General features: G+C 45.2%; 2 protein-coding genes across 2 annotated transcripts in view; both read left to right on the top strand.

Moving 5' to 3' along the window:
• The window catches only part of PPP1R16B (protein phosphatase 1 regulatory subunit 16B), a 64983-nt gene extending 56340 nt beyond the window's left edge, over positions 1 to 8643 (top strand). Inside the window, exons 7-11 of the mRNA XM_052789576.1 lie at positions 835 to 960; positions 1317 to 1392; positions 2438 to 2567; positions 3320 to 3488; positions 4099 to 8643. Of these exons, the coding sequence (XP_052645536.1) occupies positions 835 to 960; positions 1317 to 1392; positions 2438 to 2567; positions 3320 to 3488; positions 4099 to 4620 (1023 nt within the window). The 3' untranslated portion in view covers positions 4621 to 8643. The remainder of the gene's footprint in view (positions 1 to 834; positions 961 to 1316; positions 1393 to 2437; positions 2568 to 3319; positions 3489 to 4098) is intronic.
• Positions 8644 to 10988: 2345 nt separating this feature from the next.
• On the top strand, positions 10989 to 17945 carry LOC128142888 (protein FAM83D-like). The gene is made up of 4 exons (XM_052789567.1): positions 10989 to 11547; positions 14481 to 14648; positions 16016 to 16140; positions 16505 to 17945. Exons 1-4 carry the CDS (start codon positions 11095 to 11097, stop codon positions 17457 to 17459), a joined length of 1701 nt encoding a protein of 566 aa, XP_052645527.1. The 5' UTR covers positions 10989 to 11094; the 3' UTR covers positions 17460 to 17945.
• The last annotated feature ends 38 nt before the right edge of the window (positions 17946 to 17983 follow it).

Genomic DNA, 17983 nt, shown 5'->3' with positions numbered 1-17983 from the left:
GAGGGTTTAACTTTGTGTAGTGGAATCCACATGGAAAATTTGAAAAGAAGCTTTCATTCTCCTCTTCAGCAGAGTTGAAATAGGATGAGCTCTGAGTGGAGTTCATACCTTCAGAGTAGTGCATAGGTCAATGTTTTGCTCAGAGATGCAACAGCAGACCGCAATTGTGAAAATCTTCAGAGACATGAAGTGTCGTGGGGGACTAAAGGAGACTATTATTGATGTCTCCAAAGTGGTGGTTGTAGTTGGAAGCCAATATCTGAAAAATCATATTCCCTTAACTAAAAGTAGCCAAGGATTAAAATGTTTTTGATTTTCAAATGGTGAAAATGATTAGAGCATGAGTGGAAGTGCAGTTGCACAAAGAGAGTCCTGACTAAAGCAGGCTGAAAATTTGATCAAAAAAAAATCACATCCACAGCACTTAAATGGCGAAGAGGAGACATTCTTCTGGCATGAGGAATGCAGAGTTTATAGTGGATGATATTCTCCTTTGCAAGCTTGCATTTTAATGGTGCTGTTTCCCTACAGAGTTGGAAGCACTTAAGAGCCCTTGATTTAAAATGTAAAAACATTATTCTTCTAACCCATTTATGTAAGTTATTTTAAGAACTGTTAAGCAGTTTCCTCTCTAAACAGAATTACATACAGGTAATACTGAGTTTCAGTAACAGGAACAACCTGCTTTTGACCTGATGGCGTCTGCCAAATGTGAAATGTGCTGCCTGTCCAGATCTAGACTCGGACGTTATCCAAGAAATTCCACTGAAACTTGGTGTATAAAACCATTCATGGTCCTTGCAGGTGGTTCATGCTCTGTTCCTTATCTCCTAGCTACATATAGCTGCAGCCAATGGTTATCTGCATGCAGCTGAAGTCCTTCTTGACCAGGGGGCAAGCCTGGATGTTAAGGACTGGGATGGCTGGGAACCTCTTCATGCTGCTGCTTTCTGGGGACAGGTAATGATTTTGTTGCAAATGTCATGGATGAGGGTGACATTTCTTTCTGCCTGGACAAATTGTGGAGCACTCTGCAAATAGAAGAAATCTGTACTAGGGCTGGACTCTCTGGACAGCATCAGATGAGGTCCTTGGGGCTCCAAAAAGAACCTGTTGCTGAGAAAGTTTGGGGAGAGTATGTCTGTGCAGGTGAATGGTAGGAAAAATGTTTAACATCACACACGTACCAGAATAATTTGAGGCGAGTTGAGCATGCATGCCATTTCTTCTTATATTATTCCAACTTTTCAGCTTTGAGGAGGAAAGCAATTGCCTAAAATACCTCTGTCAACTTGGCTTTCTTTCCCTTTCTTTAGATGCAGATGGCCGAGTTGCTTGTGTCCCACGGGGCTAGTTTGAGTGCTAGGACATCTTTGGATGAGATGCCAATAGGTGAGTTTACTAAGCTTAAAAATAGAAATCACTAAGAAAAGCTTTTCCCCCTAAGTGTGCTGGAGTCTTCACATGGTGCTTTCAGAAGCATTAACATCATTTTTCAGATGTTTTTAGAATCAAAGTTGCAGTTACTTTAACTGGGACTGAAGTTTTAAAGCACCTACTTTGTTATTTCTGAAAACGCTTATTCCTGCTCATAAAAACAAGAGAGAAGGAGTTTCTCAAGCACCAAGTCTTTCTGCCTGTGTGTTTACACTCATGTTATCCCTCTGTACCTGTGCTTGGGAGTCTCTCCGCTCTGACATTGTAGTCTTGGACCTGAGCAGCTGTTGAGTGCTGCCCTAAGACATGGGTGTCTAACTTTGCTTTGATGCAATGAAGTGTGGTAAGCTACAAGGGGTTGGAGGGGAATGAGAAGGCATACACAAGTCTTGGAACAGATTGGAAGTAAAACTGCTAGCATCTGAACATGTGTATTATAACCTTGTGCCATATTTTCTTTTGGCAAAAGGTTTTCTGAGCCTTAATTGAAAAATATGTACATTCTTATTTTGAAGGTTGAAAGTTCTTGTCTTCTGCCCTGGTCTGGTCTGGTTTTGTCTGCTCTTTTTTTCATTTTGGAGGCTTAAGTAAAAATGCTGTATTCAGGGGAGCTGCAGTCTGGTAATTACAGAAATTTCTTTTCCTCCCATCTTGAAGTGTTGATACAGTGGTCAATATATCTCTCACCCTTTCATGGGTAAAGGCACAGCATGCTGCAGAGATGGGACAAAACCTAGCTGAATAGCTGGATCAATGCAAAGCTGAGCCCCCATCACAGTCAGCAGCTCTTGTTTTCTGCTCCTGTTTAGGTGTCCAAACCATTCTGTCTCCCCTAAATTGTTTAGAGATTAATGTGCCTAAGCATATTTTGCTTAAATTTCCCTTCTCTTCCTCCTAGCTTTTGTGGTTGTATATACTAGGAAGGCACCGTTAGTAACATGGTGTTAATGGTACCACATTTGAACTGTCTGATTAATGGCTTGGTTTGTGTGTGCCATAGATCTGTGTGAAGAGGAGGAATTCAAAGTATTGCTTCTGGAGTTGAAACACAAACACGATGTGATCATGAAGTCTCAGATGAGGCATAAATCCTCCCTAAGTCGAAGGACCTCCAGCACTGGCAGCCGGGGGTAAGTGCGTTGTTCCCTGCAGGTCACCCGGTGCGTAAGCTTGGCCACCCAGATGTGGTTGCAGAGCACTCTGGAGTCGGCATGAGGAGAGCAACCCGTCTGTCCTTTCTAAACAAACTCTGAAAGGCAGAAGCTGACTTTTGGTTGCTGAAAGCAGAGCTCCTTTGAAGAGTGGTTCTATCACTAGAAAGAGGTGTTGTTTCCTGGGGGGAAAATGGCTTTGCGCTGTTGTGGTTTAAGAACTTCTCTGAGCAGAGGACCAAGTGGTTAGAATTTACCCTCTTAAACCACTGATACTGGTGTCAGAAAATCAGTGCTTCAAGTGGATTAACTTGAGCTTCTCAATAATATGTCTCATGGCCAAGATACTGTGCTCAGACACAGTTTGCACAGGTCTTTATAAGATGTTTACTAGCCACCAAGCAGTCCTGCAGACCACAAAACTTCCTAAACAGCCTGTGGGCTGTTTCCCTCTATATTTACTCCACTGGTTGCAGAGTAGTTCCATTAGGTGAGCTGTATGAGATCTAACACAGATTTGCAGTACTACTTTTAGAGTCCTTAAAATTCCTCCCACCTTTAATAGCCAAAGTAGTGCCTTTGCTTTGCGTGGGTGCCAGGAAGAAAAATTCGCATTCCATTCCAGCGGGGAGAGGCTGTGAAGCACGAGGAGGAGGTGTAAAGAGCTACAGGGTAAGAGGAAATGTCGTGTCCTGCTCACAGCTTCGATGCCCCTTCTCCCTGTCTAACAGGAAGGTGGTGAGGAGGGCCAGCCTTTCGGACCGAACAAACCTTTACAGGAAGGAGTGCGAGAAAGAGGCCATTGTCTGGCAGCAACTGGGGGCAGCAGAAGAAGGAAGAAATTCGGGTCTCATTGGAGAAATTGGGGAGACTCGGTCTGACCAGGAGAATACAGACCCCGTAAGGAATCTCTTCTCTATTATGGGAGTCACCGAGGAGGGCTGGTAGCGCAGGTTCAATAGCAATGGGTGCCCTGGGATGGAAGGCGGCTGAAAAATTTGTAAACCTCCTCCATCAGATGTAAGCAAAAGACCCAGTTCTCATTTGGCAGAAACTGGGATATCCCACTCAAGTGGAAGGACTGTTTCAGATTTACAGCTGCATAAATAGTTTTGAGATAATGCCCTAGTGAACCAGGAAGTTCAGAAAAAAATAGCATGTACATTTCTCTTTAGTGCTAGCAAACTGGTAATCACAAAAGAATTGTAATCTTGCTTTGCAGTTATTTGTTTTTAATTCAGTTATTGTCACGTTATATTAATATGCTTATCTATCTTTTTTTTTTTTAACTCCTTCTGAGTTAACATTCCATGTCCCTGGTTGGCAACCAGCTCCTGGTTGGGGCTCACAGCATTATAGGGTCCCGTTAGTGGGTGAATTCAATGTTTGTGCTGCAGTACCTGTCTGGTGGAAAGGCGGAGTGTGAGCAGGCTTAGGAAGTTGTCACAGGGATGAACCGTGCTATGAGGGATGGGGGAAGATGCTCTTCTTTCATGTCTTCTTGTTACAGAATTCAGTGCTGGAGAACTCTTCCCTCCTTCCGGAGTTAGCAAACAAAAGCACCCAGTGTGACTCTGAAATCCCCCTCCAGAATGGACTCATGGCATCTGCCAGCACTTACCAGTACACCTTTTCCAACGGGGACATTTGGAGTATGCACACTGACCCTGACAGTAACCCAGGCCTCATGTTGCCCTATGGCAACCCTGGACTCCCTGACACACAGCAGTTCTGGGGTACCTACAAGGAGCACAACCATCAAACACTCTCCGAACTTAAGCGGCAGCGAGCTGCAGCCAAACTCCTCAGTCACCCTTTCCTCAGCACCCACTTCGGCAGTGGCGTGGGAGGAGTTGCTGAGAATGGGGGTGAGGCCAAGTCGCATCTAATTGGATCCAGGACTTCTCCCTACAGCTCCAATGGGACCTCAGTGTATTACACAGTGTCCAGTGGTGATCCACCCCTCTTGAAATTCAAAGCTCCCATGGAGGAAATGGAAGAGAAGGTGCATGGGTGCTGCAGAATTTCCTAGTCTCATCTGTTTCTCACCCCAGAGGAAAAAAGTCGTGGGTGGGCTGGTTGGATCTATTGCAGCGGCCAGGTTGTTTGCATTCCAAAGGGAGAGTTTGGTTATGGACATCCTGACTGTGGTGGCCTCGTTCATCTCGAATTGTACTTTACCCTGCCAATTGCTTCCATTGCAGTTGAATGAGTAATACAGGTGGAGCAAAGCTCTTAGGAGAGGAAGGGGTGTGCATTAATATGATGTAAAAAGAGTCACCCTAGTCTTGCTCCCTGGGGAAGAAGGAATGGTGCACTGCCTCCCTGTCCTTGGGGAGTCATGAGATGCCTTGGAACAAAGAAAGGATGTGAATTAAAATCTTTGCATCTGAGCCTCTTGCTGTAAGTCACCAAGCTTCTGGAAGGTGACAGTTCAGACCTGAATTTTCACTCTTGAGTGATGCATATATCCTGGAGGGGAGATCAACCCCACACAGGGTTTGCAAGAGTGGACAGAGCTGTTTTCCGTACAGCTGGATCCAGCATTTACAGGGCCTGAGCAACAAGCAAGCATAGATGCTGCACTTGCTTTAGGAAGTTTGCAAGGTGTTATCTCCTTGCAGTGACAGCTCACCATCAAAAACTGTCCACTGGTTGGGTCCTATTCTGCTCATGTAAACTCATCACTGCAGACTGCCATTAGGTTTGAAGCAGAACTTTTCCTGGAACAGGCTTCACTCAATAGGCTTTAAAACTGATGTTGCAATAAGGGGCCCTGGCAATAGGACTTTACTGCAATAAAATACTGACAAAGGTCTATATTGGGATAAGTAATTTAAAAAACTTATTTGTACTATTTAGACTCTTAATTTGTTAAAACTGAAAAGACTTTTGCTGATCTCACTTTCCTATTGATTCTGTTTGTTTACTCTGTACGCTCAACACAGATACTATGGGCAGTATGCTTTGCATTCTGATTTTTTCTGGATTTCCAGAACCACAGGGCTCGGGAGGGCTGAGGAGGAAAGGCTTGCTAACACTAATCTAGAAATGCCATGAAAGTGTTTCTAATCTCCCTAGATGTTACAACGCTTGTGTTAACCTGAAGTTTTTGGCTGATAAATAACTGTTAAATCATTGCTTTTGTAGTTGAACATTGCAGCAGGGCGGGAGATTTTCTTTGTCTGTTTTCCAGCTCCCATGCTGAAATCATCAGCAGTGGTTAGTAGCTGTCAGAAGAAGACTTAAATGCCTCTATGTATAAGGGAGTCACCTAGTGCCATGCAGTACTTAGCAAAGCCTCTCTGCTGTAGAGTGGCTGGCACACCACCACCAGTGTTTTAGTGTAGTTCATGTTAGCTCTGACAGACTACCTGAGAAACACTAGCACGGTATAACCTGGGGGTTTGGCACTGGCTTTTTAGCAAGTTAAGGCTTTGCATACCTGGGGGAGGTGAAAGGTGCGTGCCCCATGGGGGAGAGCTCTGAGGAACTGGCCACAGTTGAGTTAACAAGTTTTATCTACAGAAGTAACTGTAAATCTTCAACCCTTTTTCTGCACAGAGGGGCTATTGCAAACATAACTATTTGCCTGCAGGAATATGTGTCTTCTTGGGCAGTTTAAATTCCAAACTCTGAAAACATAAGCCTGTTTGGGTCTCCGTAAGTCATCATTGGATTAAATCCAGCTCACGTCGTTGTGCTTCAGCCAAGCAACAGTAAATGCAGCTTCCATCCCTCTTCCTTTTAGCTGGCGGCTGTTAGACATCAATGTTACACTTCACATGTATGCTCCCCCTGTGGGAATCCTGACAGCCTTTCCTTTTTTCTAGGCTATAAAAAGTTGACTGAGGCTGAAACTCACTGTTAAGTGCTACCCTCTGCTCCCCATCAAATCTAGCTCATTGCTGGGGCTGGATGTATTATGATACAGGGCTCTGGGCTCCTCATTCTCGGCTCCTCGAGGCAGCAGAGGTGGCTGTGTGTCACCACCACAACCACGCTGTGCAGGAAACACTTTTGGACCTGTGAGATTATTACCAGGCTGACAATTTACTCTTTTGAACTCTGAAGGTACAATTCTCTTCCCTCACCAGTTTTAGGAACAAATGGTAGCAGTTGATCTGATTTTTTTTTTTAAAACCTCAGTTCAGTTAAAGGCAGGGGATTTCTTCGTATGTTTTGAAACATTCAGAGAAGTTGAGCTTCCTCCATTATTGAAATGCATATGCTAAATATAAGACTAGAAAATACTTCTTGTGCTTGACTTAAGCTCAAGGGATTTTAAAAGTCATTCTGTAGTAGAAAGAAGATGATATGGTAACCGGACAGACTTCACGGCATCTGTGTGTGGGTAACAGTGGGTCTTCTGATTACCTCGAGAAAATTCTTCTGGGATAACACCAAGTGTAGCCTGGGTATTACTGAGCGGGGGGAGATGCTCTTTCAGATGCCTCTCTTCTCCCATGGTAGTGAGGGTTGTCTCTCCACATCCATCCTAACAAAAGTTCTGGACTCAGTGTAACAAATTTTGGTGCCACTATCCACTAGGTTGTAAGTGGTGCAAAATTCGGGCCCCGCTGATGCCTTCCCTCCCATGGAAGGAGTTGGGCCCTTTTCCTTCTCAGAGCAATTTTGTGTTATCAAGTGTATTGAATCCTACCTAACACCAAGCAAATGAAAAGGAGACTGTTGAATGCAATAGTGTTAAGTAGTTGAGGGTTGCTTTCACTGAGAGTTGTTAATACATTAAAACTGTAGGAAGCCAGTCCATTTTGGACTAACAGCTTTTAGTCCATTGGTATTTCACTGTGTTTATATGTGCAACTCCAGGAACTCATCACTCTAGCTGTGATGTTGAGCAAACCAATAATTGATTTGCTATCAGGCAAAAAATATTACAGATTCTAGATTACAAAACATCCCCCTAATTGGACTTCATATTGTAATTGTAAAATTGGCTGTAATACAGCTCTTCTGGCTTTATCACTGTAAGCTAACATGCTCACTGTGGCATCTGATCAAATGTAATCAATTCTTATTCAGGCAAGAGAGTCAGTAATCAATAAATCTTCCAGGCCATGTTTCACAACCATGCCAAGTATTTATCTACCACTGGCTTTGGGATGAAGTAGCATCAGAGTGGGACTTGCGAAGGCTATTGAAGAGTGACCTAGAATTGATTCATGCTCATGCGTTGGTGACATTTGGGATATAATGGTCAGTGCCTGTGGCGCACTGGTGAATATACTCAGGGAAGGAGCTGGCAGTTCATGCTGCATGCAGAGCTGTTGGGTTTAGGTCTGGGATGAGCAATTCTGTAAAGTGGATATTTAACCTGCTTCTGGTAAACTGTTTTGTAGAGACAAACAGGCTTTTGGGGGAATAACAAACACATAGATACTCTTACATGTGCATTGTAGGAGCCTACCTCTAGGAACAGGGCTTTTTATTATAAAATTTAGCAGTGTTACAACAATAGTGGTTTTCTATATCTATGTGTTTTAAAGGCCATCCCAGTGGAAGGCTCTGAGGTACATAGCAGAAGGCACTTGGCTATTTCATTGGATCTTAAAATTGCGAAAAAGCTGTAGAAACTAGAAATCATGTTGTGACTGGCATATCTAGCACTTGGCTTACTAGAGGAAGATTTGGGGGTTTTTATGCTATACTCTTGTGTTTTTAGGCTCAATAAACATCTAAGTACAGATTCAAGGTCAGATTAGAGTCCCACTTCTGTTAGCAGTAAGCCAAAGGTGGTAGTTATTCATACAGACTACGCAAAGATTTGAGAACGTGGATGTATTGATGGGTCTATTGTAGGCAGAACTGCACATGAGAATAACCATTCTGCTTGCAAAATCTTCCTGTATGCTGAAGTTGTACTGTTTCTAGCAAACTAAGTGGTTGATGAGAGCAGCTTTACTTTCCATGTAGACTTTTTTTTAGATGGAAAAAAAGGTGTCTCTCAAAATAGTGTCTCTGCTTTACTGAGCTCAACCAAGAAAGTCCCAGCACTGAAATGTTAGATAAGGGCTTAAGTACCATTGCTGGGATCTGTGTTTCACATACCAAGTGATGTGATTTTAGCCCACTTAGTCTCACTTCTGTGGTTCTCCAGAATCTTAAAACCCTCCCAATTTGGGAAGAACTGACTCTAGCTGATGTGATTCTGTACCACCTTGCAGGTGTGGTTCAAGAACCATGAGGATAAGGAACTCCTGGCAGGGAAGAAGAGCATGGCAGGGCAATAGCAATAATGAATCAGTGCAATACTCAGTGGAGGCAGGGAATTCTCTAGTTTATGGAGCAGGGTCTTATTTTGTGGGGTTGAAAGCACTTACAAGCTACCAAATGGCATTACAACTTCTGTTTAGTGTTCTTTTGCTTTAATCTTGGAGCTCTGTTTACCCAAATCTTCTCTGCTGAAACTAAATCAGCAATACCATGAAATAGGAGCATCTTAACCGAGAAAGCAATAGCACTGGTCTCCAGTGAGCCATAGATGAACTGTTGTCCATCTGCTGGAAGGTGTTCTCCCTACGTCTGGATATTTCTGTGCCTTATCATACTTGCTAAAGGTAACTTGGTAACTAGTCTCTGGAAGGTTTGTGGTGACTATATAGTGCTGTTCTTTAACTTGGAGACTATTTTGCAAGGGGATAACAGTTCAGAGCATACCAGATTTTGAAGTTTTTATTTGCTTTTTCAGTTTCTCTCACTCTCACCAGTTCTTTCTTCCTAAATACACAGAAAGGAAATGCACAGGGTCTTAATTCTAATTTAACAAATAGTGTTGACCTCCTTTGTTATAGCAGTTCTCTACAGGCAGAATCCAGAACATGCTTGTAGCAGCAAAGTCTAGCCTCTTACTACAGAACACAGCTAATATTTACTTTGTTTTGTTTTGTTTTGCCTGTGGCTGTACAACAGAATTTCTTGTCCCTGGTTGTTCTTCAGCTTTATTCTGCTGTTTTTGTGTTGGCCAAACTGGTAATGGACTTCTCAGTTCCCCCCCACAATTTGAGTACTGCTGGGTTCTTCAGGCAACATCTGCCATGGCACAATTACGACCTAGAATATTTTGCTATATTTCAACTGCAGAAGCTGTAGCAGAGGAGACTCTGCTCAAGACACCCGTTCCCAAACCTATACCTACAATGCATTTACCTCCACCCGCAGCTGGAGGGGAGATACGGGTTTTTAAACAGTGCAGATGCAGCCTTAGTATTGCCACCTCTACATCTTCAGCCTATAGATTGCAGTGTGAGAATGGACTACAGGAGTGTCAGTAACCCTGGTACAGCTCGGTGTGACTGCTGCATGTACAGGATATTAACAAATGATGGCAAGCCTTCTGCAATAACTTGTAATTCCATCGATCAGTAGTAAATGATGTACAAATAAAACTTGACAAAATGTATTTTATGTGAAAAAATAATCTAAGAACTGTATATTGTATTAGCAGCTTTGTGTATAAAATGGCATTTTGGCAATCAGAGTCTAATATATTTAAAACTTTTTTTAAAAAAAGGATATTTGATATTGTATGGAATTGACTTTATTGCTACTGTAAGTATGAAAAGATGGTTTCTTAACATGTTGAAGCAATGCATAAAATCTTAAATTGTATGTAAAACTCAAGCCAAAAGGGTATGTCTGACAGTATTAGCACCTGACTCAGTGTCTTTAATAGAGAGATTGAATTTTTTAATTTAAAAATTACATTAAATTTCTTTTAATAGTACAAAAATGCCACTGAGTTTTATTTAATTGGTTTACATTTTGGGGCTCCGCCTGGATGCCTCTGCCTCTCTCTCAACTGTAAGTACAGTTAGGAATTGTCTAGAAGAGTAAATCTAGGCAGCGGGTAGGTGTAACTTTTTGTTTTTTCAGCAGGTAGCAGTAATTCGCGATGGGGACAAGCAGGAAGGCCAAAACTGTAACTGCCTTTCCTGGATTTCGTCATGTCCGAGGCACTAGGCCCGGCATTTGTTAAGGCGCTTCATTAAGAGGGTCATTCTCGGGCGGGGGAGGTTGATTCGGGCGAAGCCGAAAGCACCCGCAGCCTCCCAGCCCTGCCTGACGGGACAGCAGGACATGGCGGGTGAGAGGAACGGGGCCGTGTTGCAGCGAGGGCCAAGGTCTCCGGCGCGGCTGGCCCTTGAAGCCGCAAGGAAGGGGTTCGTGCGTGAAGGCCAGGCTGCGTGAAACGGCCGCCTCAGCCAAGGGGACCTCCGCGGCCTGACGAGGGGAGGGCCGGGCCGGGCCGGGCGGCCGCCTGGCCCCAAGGCTGCGGAGAACGGCTGGGCTAGCCCCGCTCCTTCCCCTCGGCCCGCCCCTGAAGCGGGGCCGGGCGGAGCGGCGGGGCCGGGCCGCCTTCGCCGCAGCCAACCGGGGCGCGGGGCGGAGCGCGGCTCCCCCACTGGCGGCGGCGGCGCGGCCCTGTTTGGATTCAAAGCCGCTATAAAGGCGCTGCGGAGCGCCGGCTGGGCTGCGCCGCGCCATGGCCAACCCGTCGCAGTGCCTGGAGGAGGGCGCCGGGCGCTGGCCGCCGCGGCCGCCCGGGCCGTACAGCGAGGCGCAGCGGCTGGCGCTGGAGGAGCTGGTGGCGGGCGGCCCCGAGGCGCTGCGGGCCTTCCTGCGGCGGGAGCAGCTGCCGCCCTTCCTCTCGGAGCCCGAGGTGCAGGCCATCGCGCGGGGCGCCCTGCCGCCCGCCGCGGCCCCGGAGCCGGCGGGCGAGCCCTCGCCCGGCGCCTCCCTCGACGCCTCCTCGCTCACCTACTTCCCCGAGCGCTCGGACCTGGAGCCGCCGGCGCTGGAGCTGGGCTGGCCGGGCTTCGCCAGCGGCGCCTTCCGCGGGCTCACGCGGGTGGAGGCTCACTTCCAGCCCGGCTGCGGGGAGAGCATCTACGGCTGCAAGGAGGCGGTGCGGCGGCAGATCCGCTCCGCCCGGCAGGTGAGTGCGCGCCGCCGCCGGGCAGCGCCCGGGGTGGGGGGTGGGGTGCCGGGGGCGCGGGCTCTGCCGGCAGCGCCCCCCGAAAGCGCCCTGCCCCGGGGCCCTTCTCCAGCGGGTCTGCGAACCGGAACAAAAATCAGCAACGGTGTCGGTGAGCATCTCCTTCGTGTGACGCTAAGCAAGGGCGAGCGGCTTTAAAAGCCCCGTCGAGCAAAGAAAGCCTCGTTAGGAGGGCAAGCTCGTAAACGCACAACGAGCGGTACTCATCCTGACAGCGGGCATCTATGCGCTACACCCGTGAAATCTCACTTTCCCGGTTACGTTGCTCCAGCGGTGGGGGGCCAAGAGCTCCCCGTCCCCCAGTACTGCGTGCAGAACTGCTGCTGCTGCTCATGGCCAAACCACCCGCTGGTTTCGAGCTGATCTCGCTCTTGCTCAAAGCGGAAGGCTTCCTATTCCAGGTTCCTTACTGATGTGCTCTGCAAGCCAGATTCGCTTGCAGAAACCTCCTACTGTCCCTGAAAGGATATGACACAAAAAAGGCCTCTTTATTATAAAAGACGGTTGTCTACAGAGATAACCCTATGATTACATCTCCCTTCTTTGTCTTGTTAATTGCCCTTAAGTAATGTGCAGACCTGCTCTTAGCAGGACTTCCCTCCTACAGGAGTGGATGGTTTTGATCTGATGCAGAGTATGGCTTAAAAATCATGCAGTGTAGTAACTTCTAACTGTTCTCTGTAACTCATTATGTTACCTGAGTTTATAGCCTCCAACTGTAATCCCCACGAGGGAACCACCCTTCTCGTTAGCAGCCATTCAATTGGCTTAGCTGAAATTTAAATGTATAGCTTCCTCTTCAGGTGGCCAGGTGAAGCAACCCCTGGTTCTGTGTTTAATGTGCTGGCTGAATCAGCAGCTGAGCTTAGTCCCTGCCCCCTTCTGAGTGCAGAAGCTTAGGGCGAGTTTGAGGATGACATGAATGTTGGGCTTCTGGCCAGAAACTGTGACAGAGGAAGCTCTGTTCTCAAAGCATCCTTATCAGGTAGATGAGACCAGCCTGGTGACTCGAGTAAACTCCATGAAAACATCTGTTTCTCCAAAAAGCTCTACTTGTTTGTCACGTTCTTGCTTGTAGCATCCTGCCAAACACCTTCCCTCGCACTGAGCCAAGAGCCTGGCAAGCTGTTCCTGCTGTTGCCATGTACATGCCTGATCCAGGGAGCACTTTTGTGGACATGCAACGGAGAGAAATTTTGACCCCCTATAACTTACTGAATATCAGATGCTGTGCAATATTGCTCAATCATGTCCGAGTTATTTGGGTTAATGTGAGGAATGGGAAAACTTCAGATGTTGTATAGTTTCTTCTCAGTTCGCTCAAATGTGGTTAGCTTAAGTGACTAAAGGGGACGCTTGCTATTTTGCCTCTGCTATCATGAATGGATGAGTGTAGAGAAAAGGGTTTTCTCTCTCTCCTCTAAACAAACATAACTATACTTTTGCTTATTTTCAGTTTAAGTGTATTCCTTTTTCAGCTGCTAACTCTGGGATTAGAACTCAAATGTGCTGTTAATTGAGTAGTCATTTGGAGGCACCAGTGTTTCCAAGGGGTTTAGTGTGAATTGTTTTGTTTTCAGGGGTTATTTTCTTACTCATCTGGTCTTGTCAAAAGCATCTTATTTTTCTTTATCTTCCTTTGGCACTTAGACAAGTGATTGGGTGAAGAAAAGCACAGGAGACATGCAAGAAGCTCAAGCATAAGCTAACTTTATGCAGAGATACCAACGTGCCTGTGTGTGTTATACCCAAGAACTCATCTATGTAGAGCCAATCCCTTGGGGAGCAGGGCACAGGTGGGAATACAAAGCTTAGCCTGTTCTTGTGGGAAATGTTTCCTCTGAGTATGGGCAATGCCACACACAGAGCAGCTGTGTTGCATGCATACACGCCTTGGGTGTGTTGCAGCAGTGTGTGGAAGCCTTGCCTACCTGATAAGGGCAGGTGCCAGGTACCAACAGCGGTTGTATAACTGTTGTCCTTGATGCTGGTCTAATAGAAAGAGAATAGAAAAGTAAGTCAGGAAGCCAAATCCTTTATGCCTTTGTGTCCCCCACACAAATGTGTATTCCTGGTTTTGAAGGGTGAGAATTCTAGCACTGAAGTGGTGCGTGATGCAGCTCTGAATTAGCTGGAGAGATTGTTCATAAATGTAGGACTGTTGTCTTGTCTTTGGCCCATTGAGAGAAAATCTTCCCGTTTTAGGACTTGCCTTCTGTAAGGAACTGTTGATTTGAGTGAGTGGAAGGATTTCTTGTGAAGGTGTGGGATGGAAACTCAGAATAACTGAGAACTCTAGTAAGAGTCTGGAAGTAGTGTATTCAGTTTATATGTTGTCACAGAACTAGTTTATCTCTTGGTAACTTATACAGGGACAGCATTGCCTTCCTACCACACAAACAGAAATCAGTCGGGGTTTGTGAGATCTTCAGCTGTGACAGTGAGGAGGCCATTTGAGCTAATTCTCCTGCAGGCGGTGGCTATCTGTAGCAGGTACGCCATGCTGGGAGGACAGGAGCGGAGATGGCTTGTCTGGATTCCTGATTCTGCTGCGATAGCTTCCCCAATGTTACCAAAAGGCCACATTACAGGAGGTTATGTAGGAAAGCAGGCTGTGAAAGTGTACAAAAGCAGCAGCAGATGTGATCAAAAACCTCTTCAGGCTTAGGCTTTGCGCTCCAGGGCACAATGAATTTACAGAAACATTGTAGGAATACAGAAATCTTTTATAACTTGCTAGGGCCTGCGCAGCAGGACAAAAAACCGTGCATCTGGCCTTGATGACAGCAGCAGGAAAAAATGGCTGGGGAAGGCAGTGATCTGGCCTTGTGTAAAATAAAGCCCTTGAACAAGTGTTGTCACTTCTCTTGCAGGTGATTGCCCTTGTGATGGATTCCTTCACAGATATTGATATCTTTGGTGACCTTCAGGATGCCTATAACAACCGCAAAGTCCCTGTCTATATTCTTCTTGACCAGGACTTTCTACCCCATTTCTTGGAAATGTGCAAGAATTTGGGAGTTTGTCCTGAGCAGGAAAGTGTAAGTACTAAACATGGGTGAGGTTTGGTTTTGGGTTTTTTTTTGTGGTACAGTTTATAGTTATGGATATCAAAGATACCCTTCTATAAAATATCAGACTTCCTTGAAAGACTAAAGCATCTTGTCTGTTAACTGATATAAAAGGGGATTTTCTGACTTGTTTCTCAGTTCATGAAGACCAAGGCTCCATATCACATGGTCTCAGTACAGTCTCTAATCCAACATGTGAAACCGCTCACAAACTCGGTGAAAACCATGCAGAAAAGGCACATCTACTACCCTATGCTACTCGTATGTAGGAGCTATGGCCATGCTGTGCAACAGCCTGGTGTGCTGGGTGGAGCATGCACTATGATCCCTGTCCTGAGGAAGCAAGAATTTTCAAGCATTTAATTTTGCAATATCTAAGTAGCTTTATTTTTTGGCTCAAGGAACTGCTTGCTAAGGAAAACAGAAACACGGGAAGCTCAGGGGTGGTATAGCTCTGGTAACACCTCATTTCTTTCCTAATACATAGTTGCTTTCTTTTAAAAGGGTTTGGATGATGTGACTCAGGTGATTTACTTAATTCCTCTGAATATAAGCTGATATGACTGGGTTATGGCTCGGCTTGGGCAGGCTTATGTTCACCCCAGTGAGAGTTTCTCTGGATGGGGAAACACTTCTAGTTTTGTGGGCTGTTGCGGACACATATTTAGCTAACGGTCGCAAAAGTATTCCAGACGCTTTTAGAAGGCCTTGAACAGAATAAACAAGAAGACAAAAAAAGAAAGATGCCAATTAGAAGAACACAGGTGCACATTCCAAGATAAAGGAAACTTGGCACGAAGAACCTCAATTCGGCAGTTTATCTTAACCAATTAGGCTGAGACAAGTTCCACATGTTTTAGTTAGTATAACCAATTGTGTCCTATGTTTAGGCGCGTGTACAGAGTTAGTATAACCAATTGTGTCCTATGTTTATGCGCGTGGACAGAGATAGTATAACCAATTATATTTTAGCTTTTGGCGCGTGGACAGCTGATGTTTAGCTTGACAAGGTATATAAGCACGCTATTTGGGCAATAAAGGGAGAACAACTTTAACCGTATCGGTGTCCGGTTGTTACTCGGCTCGCGTCTCCAGATGGTTCCCTGCTACAGTGGGCAGTAATTAATTAGAACTGGCTGTTCTCTCCACAGACTCTCCTAATCTAACAGAAATTTAGTACTGTGTAACTAATAACACTCACACGCAGACAATGTAAGGAAGTTCATTTCATTCCTGTCTTCCATAGTGTGCGTAGCTGCTTTTAGGTAGAATTGCTGATCAAAATGTTTTGGAAGTTAACTTAAATCTGATGTTACTTTTTCCCTTCTCTGAAACAGCTGATGAGAGTTCGAACTCTCACAGGGAACACGTACTACATGAGGTCAGGTGCCAAAATTGTTGGAAAAGTCCATGAGAAGTTCATGTTAATTGATGGCATTAGAGTGACAACAGGCTCCTACAGGCAAGTATTGGGGTCTGCTGGTGCCCGATGAAGCTATAGAAAGGGGGAGTTTCTGCAAGAAGGATGTATTAACTTTGCTGTTGCCTGGTATTAATGAATGCCAATGGCAAGTGGACTAGCTGAGTCTAAGTGGAACTAACACAAAACTGGAAACAGCTTTGGAAAACTGGTTTACACAATTTGTTGCTAGCAAAGCACTTGGCTACAGCTAAACAGAGCTCTTTCTGGAGAAGAGTGAGTGAATAGTCTGTCGACTTTATACCTTCTTTATGCACAGCACTTCTAAGTTGAGTCTTGCTATCTGTAACTGTATGTGTTGAAATGCTCTGGAGATTAACTGTGAATTTTGGTTTGTTTTCAATAGTTTCACGTGGTCTGATGGGAAGCTGAACAGCAGCAACTTGCTGCTATTGTCAGGTCAAGTGGTTGAACACTTTGACCTCCAGTTCAGGATTCTTTATGCCCAGTCAATGCCCATCAGCCCTAAGAGGCCATCCAGCTGCAGGAACAGTGCGATATTTGATCACCTGGCAAACAGAATAGAGTCTCCTAAAGAAGATACTGTGGAAGGCAACTTGAGAGCAGAATTTGCCAGATTGTCTAGTACTCCAAAGAAACTGTTAAAAGAACTAGAACTGGCTGAAGATACTCCTGGAGGAAAACCTTTTAACTTGGGGCATTCTTGCCTCTGCGAAGAAGAGTGGTTCAGTGATCAAGAGGCCATAGTGGAACGGAAAAGTGCATCGACTCAAACTGGCCCATGGGAAGAGAAGCCTGTAGTGACTGTGTGTAATGCTGCCACGCAGACCAATGCTGTAATGGCAGAATCTGGCACTCAGACTTCTGTCGCTGCTAGAATGACAGGCACTCAGACTTCAGTTTTGCTGAAGACTGCAGTGACACAGACAAAGGAAGAGGAGTGCACAGAAACACCCCTGCTTCACAGAAAGTTGTCAAAAGAAGGATCATGTCTCTCTGGAAAGGCTGTAACAAATTCTAGTCTGCGATCACTGTCTTCGTCATCATCCCAGTGCTCTCTTGCAAGCTCTACCGGCTCACTATCTTCTCTCCGGTCCTTTGAATATTCTACCAGTCACAGGGCAGAGTATTTCCAAAAACTACATAAAGAGAGGCAATTCCACTACTCCACTATCAGGTCGAAGCTTAGCCACATGGTGGATATCCTATCCCGGAGGGGACGTGTGCCTGAAAACTACATGACCCAATACACTGGAAGATGCAATCTAAAACAGAGGCGTGACATCAGTGCCAGCCTGCGCAGCCTCCGGGACGTTTCACTCTTTTCGCTGAATAAATAATTACTGCACTGAATGCAGAACACAAAAGCTCCAGTCTCAAATTGCAGTCACTTTGTACCTGCTGATTCTTCCACTTCCTTCCAGCGCTTTTTTAATACACGTGTACATCACTCTCCACATTGTTTTATACTATGCAATTTAAGCAATAAAAAAAAAAAAGAGGTATTTATTTATACAGTAACTACTTACATATTCCTCTTATATGCATTAGTGGTGAAGGTTAATTTTCATTCTGGATGTTTAACCTGAAAAGTAAACTTATTATTGCTTTCTAGGATTGCTAATGCTCTGGCTTTAGTTTATGTAAACTTGGAAAAATCTGAGTCAGAGTGCCTTTGGAGATTTAGCTTACGTCAAGGTATACTCAATTTTTTTTTTTTTTTTTAATATTGGCTTTTATTTCTACTTTATATTTGGCATGAGGAGAAACAACTTATATAGAGCCGACTAGCTCTTCAGTTTGATCATCCTCTCACACCTTTGTGTAGAGACATCTCTCTCTCTCCCCCCCCCCCCCCCCCCCC

Source organism: Harpia harpyja, chromosome 1 (assembly GCF_026419915.1).
Source record: "Harpia harpyja isolate bHarHar1 chromosome 1, bHarHar1 primary haplotype, whole genome shotgun sequence".
Taxonomy (NCBI): domain Eukaryota; kingdom Metazoa; phylum Chordata; class Aves; order Accipitriformes; family Accipitridae; genus Harpia; species Harpia harpyja.
This window is presented reverse-complemented; position numbering and strand designations above follow the sequence as displayed.

Coding starts and splice junctions, on each gene's coding strand:
- LOC128142888 (XM_052789567.1), top strand. CDS start 11,095: ATGGCCAACCCGTCGCAGTGCCTGGAGGAGGGCGCCGGGCGCTGGCCG. Junction 14,649..16,015: donor TTTGTCCTGAGCAGGAAAGT/GTAAGTACTAAA, acceptor TCTCTGAAACAG/CTGATGAGAGTTCGAACTCT. Junction 16,141..16,504: donor GTGACAACAGGCTCCTACAG/GCAAGTATTGGG, acceptor TGTTTTCAATAG/TTTCACGTGGTCTGATGGGA.